The 15,656-nt window shown below is 40.2% G+C and overlaps 1 protein-coding gene across 1 annotated transcript in view; it reads right to left on the bottom strand.

Moving 5' to 3' along the window:
* samhd1 (SAM domain and HD domain 1) overlaps positions 1 to 15,656 on the bottom strand; it is a 30,206-nt gene that overhangs the window by 9,922 nt on the left and 4,628 nt on the right. Inside the window, exons 3-14 of the mRNA XM_058763695.1 lie at positions 11,934 to 12,006; positions 11,700 to 11,860; positions 10,248 to 10,363; positions 9,876 to 9,946; positions 9,616 to 9,771; positions 8,092 to 8,192; positions 7,907 to 8,015; positions 7,512 to 7,603; positions 7,309 to 7,424; positions 3,306 to 3,445; positions 3,001 to 3,090; positions 425 to 529 (exon numbers count right to left, since the gene is read on the bottom strand). Of these exons, the coding sequence (XP_058619678.1) occupies positions 425 to 529; positions 3,001 to 3,090; positions 3,306 to 3,445; positions 7,309 to 7,424; positions 7,512 to 7,603; positions 7,907 to 8,015; positions 8,092 to 8,192; positions 9,616 to 9,771; positions 9,876 to 9,946; positions 10,248 to 10,363; positions 11,700 to 11,860; positions 11,934 to 12,006 (1,330 nt within the window). The remainder of the gene's footprint in view (positions 1 to 424; positions 530 to 3,000; positions 3,091 to 3,305; positions 3,446 to 7,308; positions 7,425 to 7,511; positions 7,604 to 7,906; positions 8,016 to 8,091; positions 8,193 to 9,615; positions 9,772 to 9,875; positions 9,947 to 10,247; positions 10,364 to 11,699; positions 11,861 to 11,933; positions 12,007 to 15,656) is intronic.

Raw genomic sequence — 15,656 nt, 5'->3', positions numbered from 1 at the left:
TATCACAGTATACAGTCATGATATTAAAATAAGTTGCAAAAAGATAAAAAAAAAAAAAACTTTTCTTTTTTAAATCACAAAAAGAACTATTTTTTTGGTGTACTGCATTATCGTATTTAAATGTTCAAATGTTTCAAAAAGATTACAGTGCAAAAGAACTATAAAGAACTCTTTACAATAAAGTTTCATTAGTAAACGTTAGTTAATGCATTAAAGTAACTGAGAAATACTCTAGCTACATGTGTTACAGAAGCTACTGTGTTAATGTTAGTTAAAAAATACAACTGTGTTAGTTGTAAGCTCAGGTCCATTAAACAATACAGTTACGATGTTTGATGGTAATGTTCGGAGGGGGTGTGGGAGGTGTTTTTGGCAGCTGATGGTGATGTGTTTCTGGTGGCAGATAGTCGCTTCTGGAGTGCACCTGTTTTTTGCGGATCTTGATGGCCTTGGTGGGATCTTTCTTGCAGTAAAAGTGGACATTGTTGATGGGGTTTTTCTCCTTCATTCCATAATCCATGTGAATGACCTACAGAACAAAAGAGGAGAGTTTACAAAATACTAGGATTATTTTAAACCGCACTCAGCGGATTCTTTAATTGCACACTGTTTTTGGAAGCTCATATTCATTGAGAGATTAATACAGAGCAGGTATTGACAGCTACGGCTGTGATCCACACTTGTGCATGACCTGTGTTTCGATGTGGATTCGACAGCAGGATCACTGCAGTGATTGATGGGCAGACAGGAGATCAGCACACCTCTTTATTTACATGCGCTCGTTAGGGGGATATCATGAATACATGTTTCTGTTCAACAGTCCAAAAGAAGTCAAATAAAGCACATCCATTTTGGGGGAAGTTGTGGCCTAATGGTTAGAGAGTCGGTCTCATAACCCAAAGGTCGCAGGTTCGAGTCTCAGGTCCGGCAGGGATTGTCGGTGGGGGGAGTGACAAGTTTTCACAAAAACAAAAAGTTTTATAAAATGATAAACTTTAAATTTCAGCCTTTAAACCATTTTTAAGAAAATGGATAAGTCAAAAGTATTAATTATATTGATTTAAACAATTATCAATAAAATTATTATACAGATTAAATAACATGAATTAGGTGTGCGATATTGACAAAAAGTGATAGCTTGATATTTTCTGGGATTTTATCGACAACGATAATTAGATGATATTTTGCTGTGTGTTATGGTGCTGGTAGGTTAAAGATATCCGTGGACAGCTGACTCCTGAATCGATATTCTTCATATTCTGTGTGGTTAGTTCACAGCAGTGATAGAAATTAATCTTTTACAGTAAATTGGATGGGCATTTTTACCTTTAAGCCATTTTTTCTAAAAGTGTGCATCATCTTTTGAGTCAAATTCTTGCATCTGGGTTGTTACCAAGCAAATGAAATCAGTATCAACAACATGTATCTTTGCAATCCACCTGAATGGCATTCAGATGTATTCACACACTGTTTAACGCAGCTCTGAGGGACACAGAATGCTAACCTGCAGTTACAAATACATAAATAATGTTTTGATATTTTAAACATAAAACGTTGAAAACTGATGTTTGAAATTATTTTAAAAAAAAGAAGATACTTTAAATGTGAAATTAAAACCGCCAGTAGGTGGCAGCAAGTCACTGTTAATAAGGGAGTCATTGCAATTAAACCAAATCATTTAAACGTTCATTCAGGAACGAAACGCAGCATGATGCTCAGAGACCCAAAAACAGTGATGTGGCTGTGTTTGGAATGATTTTTGTTGGTGAAATGGAGCAAAAGCAGGAAATATGGTGTCTAAACGCAAGTCACTTAATATTAACTTCTTGTTCATTGAACTGCTGCATAAAATCAATATCACATTTGTAATCATGCTGACATTTGGAGAAAAAAAAAAAAAAAAAAAACAACACTCTTTGCGTGATATTAACTATATGAAATGATATAAATATAGGCTATACATTTTCTGCCCCCATTAAATTATATGATCATTCTAAATGTATTTTAATAGACTGAATCATGCAGTGAAACTCGTCCGCGCACTAGTTTAACCTGTTAACTGATTCATCCTCTGCCAGCAGGTGACAGCAAACACGAGTTTGGCTGAAATATAACGGGTTCCTGGTAAAGACCGAACAAAGCAGCGCAGCACCGGACTCTGAACGTGCAGCGCTCATGTTTATTTAATGAAATCATAGCCTTTTGAAGTTTAATCGTCACATTCAGCCATATCACAATTCTGGTCTTTCCGTCTCCAAATTTAAAGACCTCTTGAAATCAAGACTTTCTTGTACAATTTAAGACTTTTTAAGGCCTTAAATTTGATACAACTAAATTTAAGACCCCGCAGAAACCCTGTTATATCGAAATCCTCCAACATTTTTCTTTACAAATCCTCATTGTGTGCTTCTAATTAGTGACCGGCGTTTTTTTGTTCTCTCTCCGCATTCGTCACGAATCACGACAGTCAGCAGAAGTGAGAGAAAAGTGTTTTAAATATGGATACGTTTCTTACAAAAACACATCAATTTGCTACAGGAGGCCTTTATTCTCCCCTGGAGCCGTGTGAGGCATGTTTTTTTATGGATGGATGCACTTTATTTGACTGGTTTTGGACTTTAAAAAAAAAAAAAAAAAAAACCCATTCACTGCCATTATAAAGCTTGGAAGAGCCAGGACCATTTTTAATAACTCCGATTGGATTCGTCTGAAAGAAGAAAGTCATATACACCTAGGAAGCCTCGAGGGTGAGAAACAGGCTAATTTTCATTTTTGGGTGAACGAACCCTTCAACATCTGCTTGCCTTCACAAAAGTAAGCTTCTAATAATGGTTTATAATTTGAGCTGTTGAAGTGTCACTCTTCATGTCTTCTGAAGCTCGTGAGTGTGACAGGAGCAGCGTTCGTTCTGACAGCTCGTAGCTGTAGGCGTCGGAGGGATCATGCATTGTTAAAACTGAAGAAATCTGGTTTAAAAAAAAACAAAGACAACAAACGTACACTAACTACAAAGTCCTCAGCTATCAGGCTGGCGTCTGTGCCGCTGGGTTTTGCACAGGCGACCTCCTCTGCCCAGTCCAGCAGCTTCTCCTGCGAGAGATCACAGACGTTAATCACACACAATTCACACTTTCCTCTTTCTTTATCAGCTGGATCTACAATCTTAAGACAAAAAAAGACCTTTCTCCTATTAAAGGTTCACGAATAGCTCACTCATGTCATCAAAACCCATACGACTTGTTCATCTTAAAACACTTGTACTATCCTCTCATCCACTGGAGGTCACTTGTTTGTTTGTGGCTCACCGGTGAGGCGTCCACGTGACTCTCTGGCGTGGTCTGCCCCACACACTTGTACAGCCGTCTGCAGACGATGTTGTGGAGGATGGCTCGTGCCTCAGACAGCTCCGGCGCAGACGAGTACAGAATCTGCTCAAACACGTGATCTGAAACATCATCAGACAACCCCCGCTTCATCATGTTCATCTTTCAGCACAACAGAATCTGAGTGTTTACATGCAAACAAATAATCCGTTAGTAATGGGGTTGCTGGCTCAATCGGACTGAAAAGCCTTCATGTAAACACCTCGATCTGAATGAAGTTTGGACCGGACTGTAAGGGGTGGTTTACTCCTCTTCTAATACGGCCGAGAGCGCATGTAAACACTGAAACTGAAAGGACTGCGCCTGTGCAGTGATGCAGAAACACGACGCGTGGAACGAGCTGTTCTTCCCGCTGACTGAAGAGCTGTATACATGAGTGTCCTGCCATAAATCTACTTTAACTGTGTGATGAATATAAGCAGCACGGCCCAGCGGTTTATATGTAAAATCCATCTAGAAGTGGATGAATATTAACTCTTCCGTTTAAAACAAATAAAGAAACGGTGTAGGAGAGTGGTTTTGTGCAACTAGTGGGAAACTCTGTATTTGTGCAGCATGCACGTCAAAAAAAACCTGTTCTGATTTGAAGCTTGTGATATATAAACGCACATCAACCCGATCACGTTATTTAGCGTTCGTGTAAACACTACACTCAGATTCAATCAGAATGAATTCAGTCCGACTGAAACAGAAGTTCTGCATGTAAACAGAGCAATACGCTTTCTAATCCTAGAATAAAGGATCGTGATCATGTATCTCCACACAGCACAACACTAAACTCTGACACGTCAAGCGCTAAAGCAGCATGCATGATGAATGAGACAGTAAAGAGCGGGACATGCGTGATGTTAAAGAGTTATTAAATCGGTGAAAAGAACACAGCGCATCTCTCCCCAATTCACTTCAAATACACACTGAATTATGTCAAAATGCCATCATGTGGAGTACTGACATGCACACAGCCCATGTGTCTTGTTGAGAGGAAACCAGATGTGCATCAAATATATTATATCTTAAACAATCATCCCTCCGCTTCTCTTTGCTCTGATCATAGAGCGGGGAACTATGACGTCACTTCGTATGCGGACCGGCGGTTAGCTTGAAACTGGTTCCTCCACAAAAAGCCAACGGGATTTTTCCATCGAGCTTATTTTGTGCGTTAATCCAAAAGCCTGTGTTCTATCATAGTTCATGAAGCTTACATGTTTTGTCCATCAAGATAATATAACTGATGAATTTTGAAGCCCAAATAAAAGCACCAGAACTTAAAAAGCTAAACTTGGGCTATAAACGCCTTCAGCGTCACCACCTCCTTCAGCTCCCGACAACTTTCTCAAACTCATTAACGTTCAGTGAAGGATTTACTCTGTATATGAATTTTAATCCACGCTACATGAACCTTTTCATATAAACTGGAATAAATACAAAACTAGAGCCAAACTAAAACTGAAATGAGACATTAGTAATAAACAGAATAGTGAATAAATGAAATAATCATAACTAAAGGACATTTAAAGCACGTATTTCTGTACATTTCGAAATAAGGTGCATTAAAAGTCAATAAATCCTTGATTAATATGAATATTTGAATTAAAAACGTATCCCCGCATACTATTCAATAAAGTTCTAGTGCATTTAATCTATTAAACAACAGCAGAGTGAGCGAGTTTTTGGATATGGTAAGATTAAACTTATTTTAGTGAAAGAAGTATCATTTCAGCTCTCATTTTGTTAGGAAATGTACACAATGTTATTTTATCCGTGCTTCTAGGAAATCCTCAATCTATATGCTTTCTAACAGCATGTGGCCGCAAACATTTAATTTTAACGTGGCTTTAAGCAGTATGCATCATTAGTTTCACTTTCACCATGTAAAGCCGGTAAATGTGGTGTTTACATGTAATAATCACAATAGGAGTTTACTTTATGAGTCTCCGCATCAGTGAGCGAGAAACTCGAGCATCTTCCCTCCGAAGACGTGTGTCGCATTTCAGGGCGAAGCAAAAAAACATTGTCGAACAACAATATAAGATGCGGGAAACTATTCATTGGTTATTCTACAATTAATTGTACTATAAATTATACTACAACTGGAAAATACTGTATATTGATAAACTGAGCGTGATGACGTTGAACGTCTCCGACAGCGCCTGTAGTCCCATTTAGCAGCTTGTTAGCAACCATCTTTAAGAAACATAACCGCTTAAAAAAAATCACGAGTGTGGTGTAACTGGTGTGTTTTCTGTCGTAGAACTAAACGTGAAAGTATCTTGAGCCCGTGTGAACCACGGACCTTATTTAAGGGATTTAACCAAAATCCCATTCAAAACCCCACCGACTCCGAGACGACGGCAGTGATAAATACTCACTCGCTTCCGGGCTTTTACCTGCAGAGTCACATCATACTTCCACCACTCTATTTGATCTGTTTTTTTCATTTCTTTAAATTACATTATAGGGCTAAACATACCAACGGGGAATAAACTTGACTGTGAATAGCATTTTAATAAAAACTAAGTACAAGGATAGCAAACCGTGAAGTTGTGAGGATCAGCCAACAGATTAACAAATATACTAATTAGGGCTGTTGACAAAACATTAATTAATTTTGGAAAAAAAAATAACATCGCAGCTAGGCATTTAAGGCAGCCGGTGCCCAGACCTGTAGACTGATGCATTCTGGGTGCAGGTGTATGAGCCTAAAGCTCAAGACCAGCGCAAAACATGCCTCTGATGCAGCTGTGTCTTATATTTATATTACATATTTAAACTATCACACAACAAGAGTACTGTTTTATACCAAATATCTGCACAATTACAAATGTTACATTGAATTTATGCAACAGTTCAATAAAGTCACTAATATTGTGTTAATTTAGACAGAACTGTTGTGCCTTTCTGAGTAACACACAGCAGACGGTGTTTCGCTACTGAATGAATCGAGTTCATAAAGAGAGTCGACTGAATCACTCGGCTGAATGAATCGAGTTCATAAAGAGAGTTGACTGAATCACTCGGCTGAATGAATCGAGTTCATAAAGAGAGTTGACTGAATCACTCGGCTGAATGAATCGAGTTCATAAAGAGAGTCGACTGAATCACTCGGCTGAATGAATCGAGTTCATAAAGAGAGTTGACTGAATCACTCGGCTGAATGAATCGAGTTCATAAAGAGAGTCGACTGAATCACTCGGCTGAATGAATCGAGTTCATAAAGAGAGTCGACTGAATCACTCGGCTGAATGAATCGAGTTCATAAAGAGAGTTGACTGAATCACTCGGCTGAATGAATCGAGTTCATAAAGAGAGTCGACTGAATCACTCGGCTGAATGAATCGAGTTCATAAAGAGAGTCGACTGAATCACTCGGCTGAATGAATCGAGTTCATAAAGAGAGTCGACTGAATCACTCGGCTGAATGAATCGAGTTCATAAAGAGAGTTGACTGAATCACTCGGCTGAATGAATCGAGTTCATAAAGAGAGTTGACTGAATCACTCAGCTGAATGAATGAGGATTAAACCGTGACCTGAATCCACCTACTGGCAGTTTTAGAGTATCATTTCTTCAGATTTCAAAATCAGGTCTCTGTTAGCCTAACACAGTATAGCAAGGTTTTTTTTTTTTCTTTTAATAAATAAAAAGAAAAGTAGATAGAATAGAAAAAATAAATAAATAAATAATATATAATATATACATGTATGAGAGAGAGAGAGAGAGAGAGATGGAACACTACCGCTAGAGGGACGTCTTCAAAACAAGTCAAAAGAATAGAAACAGAATGAAGAATGCTAGTGTTTCTATAATCAATAAAACAAAACAAGTATTTAGAAGAGAAATAGAATAGAGTGTGCAAGTGTTGTCAAGCAGATAAAACCGAACTGGAGCAGAATGTCAGAGGTCATGTAACGGGAAGGTGAGGCACCTGTGAGTTTGGTGTAGGCCTCCATGTCTTCTATCGCTGAAGAGATGGTGAAGATCCTCCCGGAAGAGCCCTGGATCTGAATATGAGGATCAGCTTTCACAAAAGCCTCCGTTATCCTGATACCAAACAACCACGACAGAACACTTCAGTCACACCCAAGCTACCAACATCACAGCGTGTGGTTAAATGATGCGAATACACACATGGTCTCAATGATGTTGCCCACTTTGTGCTGATACGCCCGGCGATGGAGGCAGTTACGAGTGTGGAACATGTCATAGAGATTGCCAACTTCCTGCCAATAAAACAATTCAAAATAAACAATCAGAAGGGCTTTTATTACTGCTTCGACATTCTGACGGATGCAGAAACACTTCTGAACCTGATCACACCTGCTCACAAAGTAAGCGTACAGGTGAATCAACAGATCACAACATCAACTAAGATTTCATGACTGTCAACACAAATTAAAAAGACAGTCTTATGAAGGCAGCTAAGCAAGTCAAAGCAACCCGCGCTCCATCAGGTGACAGACAGAAAATATCCTCGAGAGCCAAACGATATTCTGCACTGAATCAATGAATACTGCTCCATGTACCTTGTCTCTGGTGCAGATGTGTTTCTTTCCTCTCACTTTACACACTCGCGCAAATTTGAGGAAGCGCTGGTAGTCGAAGTTGTTCTGAATGCCGAGGTGGTAACAATCCCTGTCCAAACAAACACATCCGCAGTCAGACGAACGCTGGAAACGCCATCATTAGCTCGGTGCAAACTGCATCTTACCTTGCGAAGTAGTCCCACTTATCCACGTCGATACCGTTTCTTTTGTTTGCTACGATCTCGTACAGGAACGATTTCTCCATCGGCCTGCCCTTATACGGCCACTGCAGGGAGTCGATGACAGACACTCATTAACACTGCTTGGAAAGCTCTCAGGAAGAGTACTCATGCACACAGCTGCTGTGGTTTCTGAAGCCATGACTCAGCGCTTGCATGTCTGTTTTGAAGCTGCACAGTACAGACACATGCAGTGTTAACTAGAACAAAACTCACAGGTTTGGAAAGGTGTGAGTGAGAAAATGAACCATGTGTGTAAAGGCTTTGTCACCTTATTTCCAACAATAGCAGTTAATATTAGGGCTGGGTATGGATTCAGATGTCCTGATTCGATTCTCGATTTTTTTTATTGCATTCAGTGAATATGGTTTTAATACAAATGTTATTAATATTTCTAAAAAATTAACCGTAAACATCAGTTCACAAATGGCTAATTAATAAAAAGAAAATTAAGAGACAAAGACCTGTATTTTAAACCTATTCTTTTTTTCGTATAGGGTCCTATTTTTTTTTTTACAATAACAGGGCCTTATAAAATGTTTTTCTTAATTTTTCTAGTAATCAACTGAAGGCATAAAACATTAATTTCATTTATCCTAATCAAATGAAAATTAAACCCTTTTTTTTTTTTTTTTTGGCAAAGTGCTGCACAACAGAGGTCTACTGTTAAAAAGAAAACAACAGAACTGTAACAGGATTGCGATTTATTCCTTAAAATAAAGTTTTATTAATATTTAGTAGTTGTAGTATTGTTGTTACATTGAGTCTTAAGACTGCTAAATAATAATATTTCTGACAGTTTCTACACGTTAAACTAAACTTTCATTTTGACGGGTTGCCGTGAGGTACTTGTAGCTGCTGTGTATGTGATATGACGGTAGTTTTCTCAAATTAAACGGTAAAATGCTAATGAAGTGACTCTCAGAGCAGCTGGAGATGATATGTGTGTGTTTTATCGTCATATAGTGAGACGACAGACTCTGAAACACCGCGAGCGTCGTCTGCGCTTTAGTAAACGAACAAAGCGGTGCGTCGCACCACGTCAACAGTGTCTCCGCCATGATAAGCTCTGAATGAGCGACAGGCTTTCTGTTGTAACGTCGCGCAAGAGGGTGACATCTAGTGGAGAAGACTAATGAGAAGATTCACATTCATCAGATCTTGTGTTAAATATTTGCTGAAATAAATTCTGGAAAAAATAGATTCGCGGCTTTTGAGAATCGATATCGATTCAACATCATTTAAATAATTTAAAAAAAACAACATTTAACAATTTTAATTTTTTTTTTGCCCAGCCCTAGTTAATATAGTTTTAATGGAAACAGTGTGTTGGGAAAGTTACCAAATAACACTGAAATTGTATCAAAGTTATAGCCAGAATTGTTTTTGAACAGCAACATCGGAGCTCTGCAAAAACGCGAGTGCTGTTGATGTCGTAACATGTACACGAGGCGGCAGCTGATAACACACCGATCGGTCCAAGACGCAGTCGTCCGGCGGCCCGGCGATCTGCTCCTTAATGAATATCAGGTCGTCAGGAAGAGTCAGCCCGTGGTGCACCATGACCTCCTCCAGACCGTTGACCTTCACCAGGTGATCAAACATCTGAACCGAGGCCATCTCGTGCTGCGGGGAACATCACAACATCTGGTCAGCTCTTAGACCCCTGAGGACCGAGAACGGTGCACAAACTAACACGACTAGAGGAACGCAGTCATGCATGGGCTCACCTTCCATTTCTGACCAGGTCGAACTTTAGGGATGAACATGCCATCAAACATGTGAGAAAACGGCCCGTGACCTGAACAAAAGACAAGATGCTATTAAGGAATGAAGATGCAAACCCATGACAGCCATTAGTGGTTATAACTTGGGAAATCTGATCCGCCCATTTGAACCCGAGAAATGTCCAGGCACTGGCCTTGTTCCTGGTTTGTGCTCAAATTTTGTAAATTAGGCCCAAATTACAAAGAAGGTGAGATGTGTGAGAAGTCTTCGGCCTTAGAGGATTAAAATGTTGTTTTGAGTCGATGGTTCATCCTTTGATTGTAGCGAGCGTGAGTGTGGATGTGCTGTCAGGGAGGAACGTGTGCGTCACTCACCCAAGTCATGGCACAGGCCTGCGATCTGCACACACAGCACGTCCCGCTTCGTTATGAGGAGCTCCGGCTGCCTTTCATTGAGAGCCTGGACCAGACATCCGGCCAGATAGCCCACCCTGCACCACACAAACACAAACTGCCCCCTCAACTGACCGCAGGTGACTGAAACACTGCACAAGAGTCATCAGGGCCCGATGATTTCCACGAGGAATCCGGTCATAACAATGGAATTTACAGTATAATGCAGAACGTCACAGAATTTGGGATGAATACATCAAAAGTAGGTCTACACTTAAACCAATACATGATATGTAGTAGTGTCTGTTCATGTTAAAGGCACAAAAATACTACTTGAATATGAATCCTGCATTGCGTGTCTCTGTGTGAATGAATGGCGCTGACATGCGGTTTTGTTTACTACACACACACACACACGCTGTGCTTTCAGCCTGTGCGGCCTTAATATACGAGTACATTAACTTAGGGAGGCCATATGTGCCATTTATACGGGACACGTCCGGGCCAGGATTATTAAATTGCCTAAAACATCCAAGTAGTTTGACCAATAATAATCAACCAATCGTGGCGCGTGAGAAGATGGGATCTACAGAGAACGATTAAAGCGATGCAAGTAGGAACACGTTAGGTGTGTGTTTGTTCACCGATCGCTGTATAACACCAAAGCACTGCGACAGGGATTCAAGCCTCTGCTCTGCTCTCAATGTCATACAACCACAAATCTGCACAGTGCAAACAGCCAAACCTGGATATTTTAGACAGCAAGGACGCGTCCCGTAAAAATGGCCTGTACGGTCACCCTAACATTAACCTCTAGAGCTGCTCTGAGTCACTTCATGAGCATCTGACCGCTTCTTTTGAGAAAAACTATCATCATATACACAAAGAGAAACTTAAAGGTCTACACAGCAACTCATCAAAATAAAAGTTTGACTATAAGAAACGGTGACAGATATATTACTTAATGTAGGCGTGATGATAGTTATTAAAATGTTATTTTATAAGGAACATTTACCAGAATTTATCAGAAAAATGTAAATACACAGCATTTATGAAAATAAATAAAATAATAAACTATATATATTTCTAATAAAATCAGTTAATCAGAGAAAATGTCAAAAGCCATTACAATGGAAAACAATGTTCAAAATAAAAGTGAATTTGAAAAAAAAAAAAAAAAGTATCTCATAGGGTATTAAAAGGTCACTTTTTTTGGTAACTTTTAAATAAATTGCTGTTAAATTGTCTAATGAATTAAAATCATGAAACTTACACAATTTTTGATTAACATTTTTTATAACTTAAAACGGAGTCTAGAAAAATTTAAATGGAATCTGGAAAAGAAAAAAAATGTAATTTGGGAAAGCATGAGACGGATGTCATAGGGCCCTAACTGATGGATGTGCTGCGTGTGATGTGTGTGCAGCCACGCACCCGACGGAGTGCTCGAAGCGGTTGTGGGACGCCCCGGGGAACACCAGGTAGGTTCCTCCCAGCTGCTTGATGTGGCGCAGCCGCTGGAACTGAGGCGTGTCTATGAAGCGCAGCAGCAGCGGGTGCAGCTCGATGTGGCCGTGGATGGGGTCGTTGAACACCTGCGCACACACACACACACATCAGCTCTGCCGCAGCAGCACACACACACACGCAGCAGACAGCGTCCCGTACCTTCATGGACTCCTCCGAGACCTGCCAGAGCTTCTGAAGACAGTGCAGGACCTGCAGGCGCGACCCCAGAGGCCTGAGCGAGCAAACACACAATTAGTGCCATTAACTGCAAACAGCGAGAGAGAGAGAGAGCGCGAGAGCGAGAGAGAGAGAGAGAGAGAGCGAGAGAGAGAGAGCGAGAGAGAGCGAGAGAGAGAGAGAGCGAGAGAGCGAGAGAGAGAGAGTCCTGGAGTTTTAAATAGCTCCTTTCAGGGGACATCAATTAGCCTGTTGATTACAGGTGAGCTACTGAGTAACTGCAACAAAACACAAGTTACAACACTCCCACCCTTAAAATGTTGCTATAGGACAACCTAATGCAACACTAACATGTATAAGATAAACAGACAAGACCTTGATAACGTATCTGCCAACACATGATCCTTTCCACGAATGTGGCAGAATTTAAGACCATTATCTTACAAAAATAAACTCCCTCACATTAACTGCTGGTTAGAATCTCATACAACCTTCCGGTCAGTGAGGTACGGCCCACTATATCGAGCCTGTAACACAAAACCAGATACAGATAAACCGCACAAGCACTTGCTCTCCTGGACAGCACATACACTGCTTAGCCTTTCAATCAAAGCAACACTTCATCATCTCCGGAGTTGATTTGAAAGACTCTTTGGCCAATTCACAAACCCTACCAAACCTAAAATGAAAACAATACGGTCCAAAAGGTTAATAGGTGTAACATGTTCAGGAGCCAACCATTTCTCCAAATAGGATGTAGTGGAGCTACGGGAAGAAACTGGTTAGGTTTACTTATCACCCGAAAAACATGAGCTGTGTGAATAAACTGGCTTGGTTTACCTGTCGCCTGACAAACATGACATGATCTGCAATACTGAGCCACATCTGACCTCACCCCAGGCCAGAAAAAGTGCCTTAACTCACGATCCAAAGTGTTCCTGATACCCAAGTGGCCAGATAGACAATGATCATGAACAAGAGACAAAATATCGGATCGATAAACTTCTGGTACCACTACTTGAAACACACTACTCCAATCATCCTGACTTGACATTTTTGGATCTGTCCACTTCCTCATCAAAACCCCATCACTAATAAAATAACCAGAAGCTACATTTGATAATGTTTCATCTGGTAACACATCTTCAAACATACGTGCCAAGGTGGGATCTTGCTTTTGCTCAAGTATTAGCTGTTCTCGAGATGGAAACATCTTTCCAAACCCGGTGAAGTTCACATCACCTTGGGCCATAAAAGTATCAAAAAGTGGAATCTCTGATTGATTTGAAGGAGGCTTGCCTTCAACATTCCTCTTAGCTGACATGCACGAGTCATAACACAAACAGAGAATGTGTCTGGATGTGCCAACTCAAGCTCATCTGGGCTGTCGGGTTTACAGGGAGTGGAAGTTACTTCAGGAACAACTTTACTCTACCACCAGCCAAATCCTTCCCCAGAATAAAGGACACCCCGTCTATAGGTATATGGGAACAAAGTGCAACTTCAACATTACCAGAAACTAGATCAGGTTGTAGATGAATGTTATGTAAAGGCAAAGACAAAAATCCTCCACCAAATCCTTTAACAATTACCTCTGAACCTTGTGCCGATTTTTCATTAAGAGACAATACATCCTGAAGAACCACAGATTGAAAAGCTCCAGTATCTCTCCAAATCTTAATAGCTTGTCTATGTTCGGGATCAGAGGACAAACATACAAAACCATCCATCAAAAATGATGAGCTTATATATAATAACTCTTCCTTCTTGCATTCCACTTTCTCAGATGGAACAATTGCAAGTGAAGATGACAAAGGTAGACTTAACACTGGAGAACTTACAAACGCTACAGTTTTTGTGAATTTCTGCTTCCTACTTAGAACAGGACAGTCTGCAATAAGATGACCTGGTCTCTTACAGTAAAAACAGGCCCTCTCTGAAGTTGAACCATCACTAGCCATTTTCTCATCATAAGATGAATCAGGAAACTATTGTTCTGGTCCTTACTCTGAGACTCTACCTGTTTGTCACCAAAGTTTACCTTATGAGTCAAGACAAACTCATCTGCCAAAATAGCAGCTTGCTCTAAAGTTACTGCCTTCTGCTCATTCAAATAAACACACAACTTCAGGCAGACAGTCCTTAAATTCTTCAAGCAAAATAAGTTGTCTAAGTTGCTCCTTATTTACCACCCTCTGAGATGTACACCACCGATCAAACAGACTCTCCTTCTGCTTTGCAAACTCAACATAAGTGTGATGCACAAGTTTAACAACTTCTAAAGCGCTGGCGGTAAGCTTCAGGAACGAGCTCATATGCTTTCAGTATAGCTGCTTTAACCTCATCATAATCAGTGCTCCTCTCAAGACTCAAAGCAGAGTAAGCTTCCTGGGCTTTACCTACCAAAACACTCTGTAAGAGCAAAGTCCACACATTTTTGGGCCACTTAGATGTGGTTGCCACACGTTCAAAGTGAGAAAAATATTTCTCAGAAAAAGGAGGCACTAACCTAATGTGGCTACCAACATCAAACAAAGGAACATCACCTCTAGGAGTTGATCTTTCAGAAGCCACTCAACTCAAACTCCTTAAGAAACCGTTCATGTTCAAGATACATTTGTTTCTCTTTAAACTGCCGTTCCCTCTCCCCAGCCTCCAGCTGTTTCTCCTGTAAAGCTAGCTCCCTAAGCCTCAATTGCATTGCAGCTTCAGACAAAGGAGTAACCATAGGTTGGAAGGAAACTGGCTTAACTTTCAAAACACCATTATCAATCAACACATTTCTAATGATGTCCTTTATACTATCCTTTAAACGCTTTTCACTACTAGTAATGGTGATATCATAATGAGAAGCTAATTGCAAGAGTTGATCTTTTGTAAAAAGCTCAAGCAACTCATCTGAAGGTTCCTTCAGGAAATCCTCTAAAGAAGCCATTACTAAACTGAACTCTAAACTAAACTGCTAACAAAAGCACGAAACACAAAGAGTCCTTTCACTACATGCACAAATGCACAGTTAACACCACAGGTCCACAGTAGTACAAAACTACAAAAACACGAAGCAGCAAATTAACTCTCACACAATAACTTTAAACCCGAAAGTAGAACTAAATGACCCAGTAAACTACAAAATGTTACTCCTCCCAAACAAGCAACAGCTCTTTAATGCCACTAATTACTCAAACCTTATACTGGGAATTAGTCTACACTAAAGTCCACAAAGGAACATCACACAAAAGCTGCTAGCACACTAAAGTTAGGATCATGGACCAAACAAACACGAGCAGCAGAACTTTTAACTCACCTAACTTGCTCTTCCTCTTACTCCCTACAAAAAAAGTGAGCATGGTTGCTGAGCCTAACATAGTACAAAATACATGAGAAACACCCGGATACCTGCCTAACATTTCCTGATCCCTATCTATCTTCTGAGGTGTACCGGGCACAAGACGACTTCAAAAGCACAAAAACAACAACTGTAGACCATATAATCAATGATCAAACAGTTGTGAATTGCTTACCCCGACAGAGAACAAGTCTCCACCCAGAATAACCTCGAAAACAAAAAAGGCAAAATAACAAAAGAGTGAACCGAAGGAAGAATCCAATGTTCAACCCAGCTGGAACACTCACCCCATCTAACCGGGGAAACTCACAAAAATACTCCAACCATACTCGCCAAAACAGTCCCAAAGTATCAAAAAA

This window comes from Onychostoma macrolepis, chromosome 23, assembly GCF_012432095.1.
Source record: "Onychostoma macrolepis isolate SWU-2019 chromosome 23, ASM1243209v1, whole genome shotgun sequence".
Lineage (NCBI taxonomy): Eukaryota > Metazoa > Chordata > Actinopteri > Cypriniformes > Cyprinidae > Onychostoma > Onychostoma macrolepis.
The sequence above is the reverse complement of the archived record's forward strand: the minus strand, read 5'-3'. Positions and strand labels throughout refer to the sequence as shown.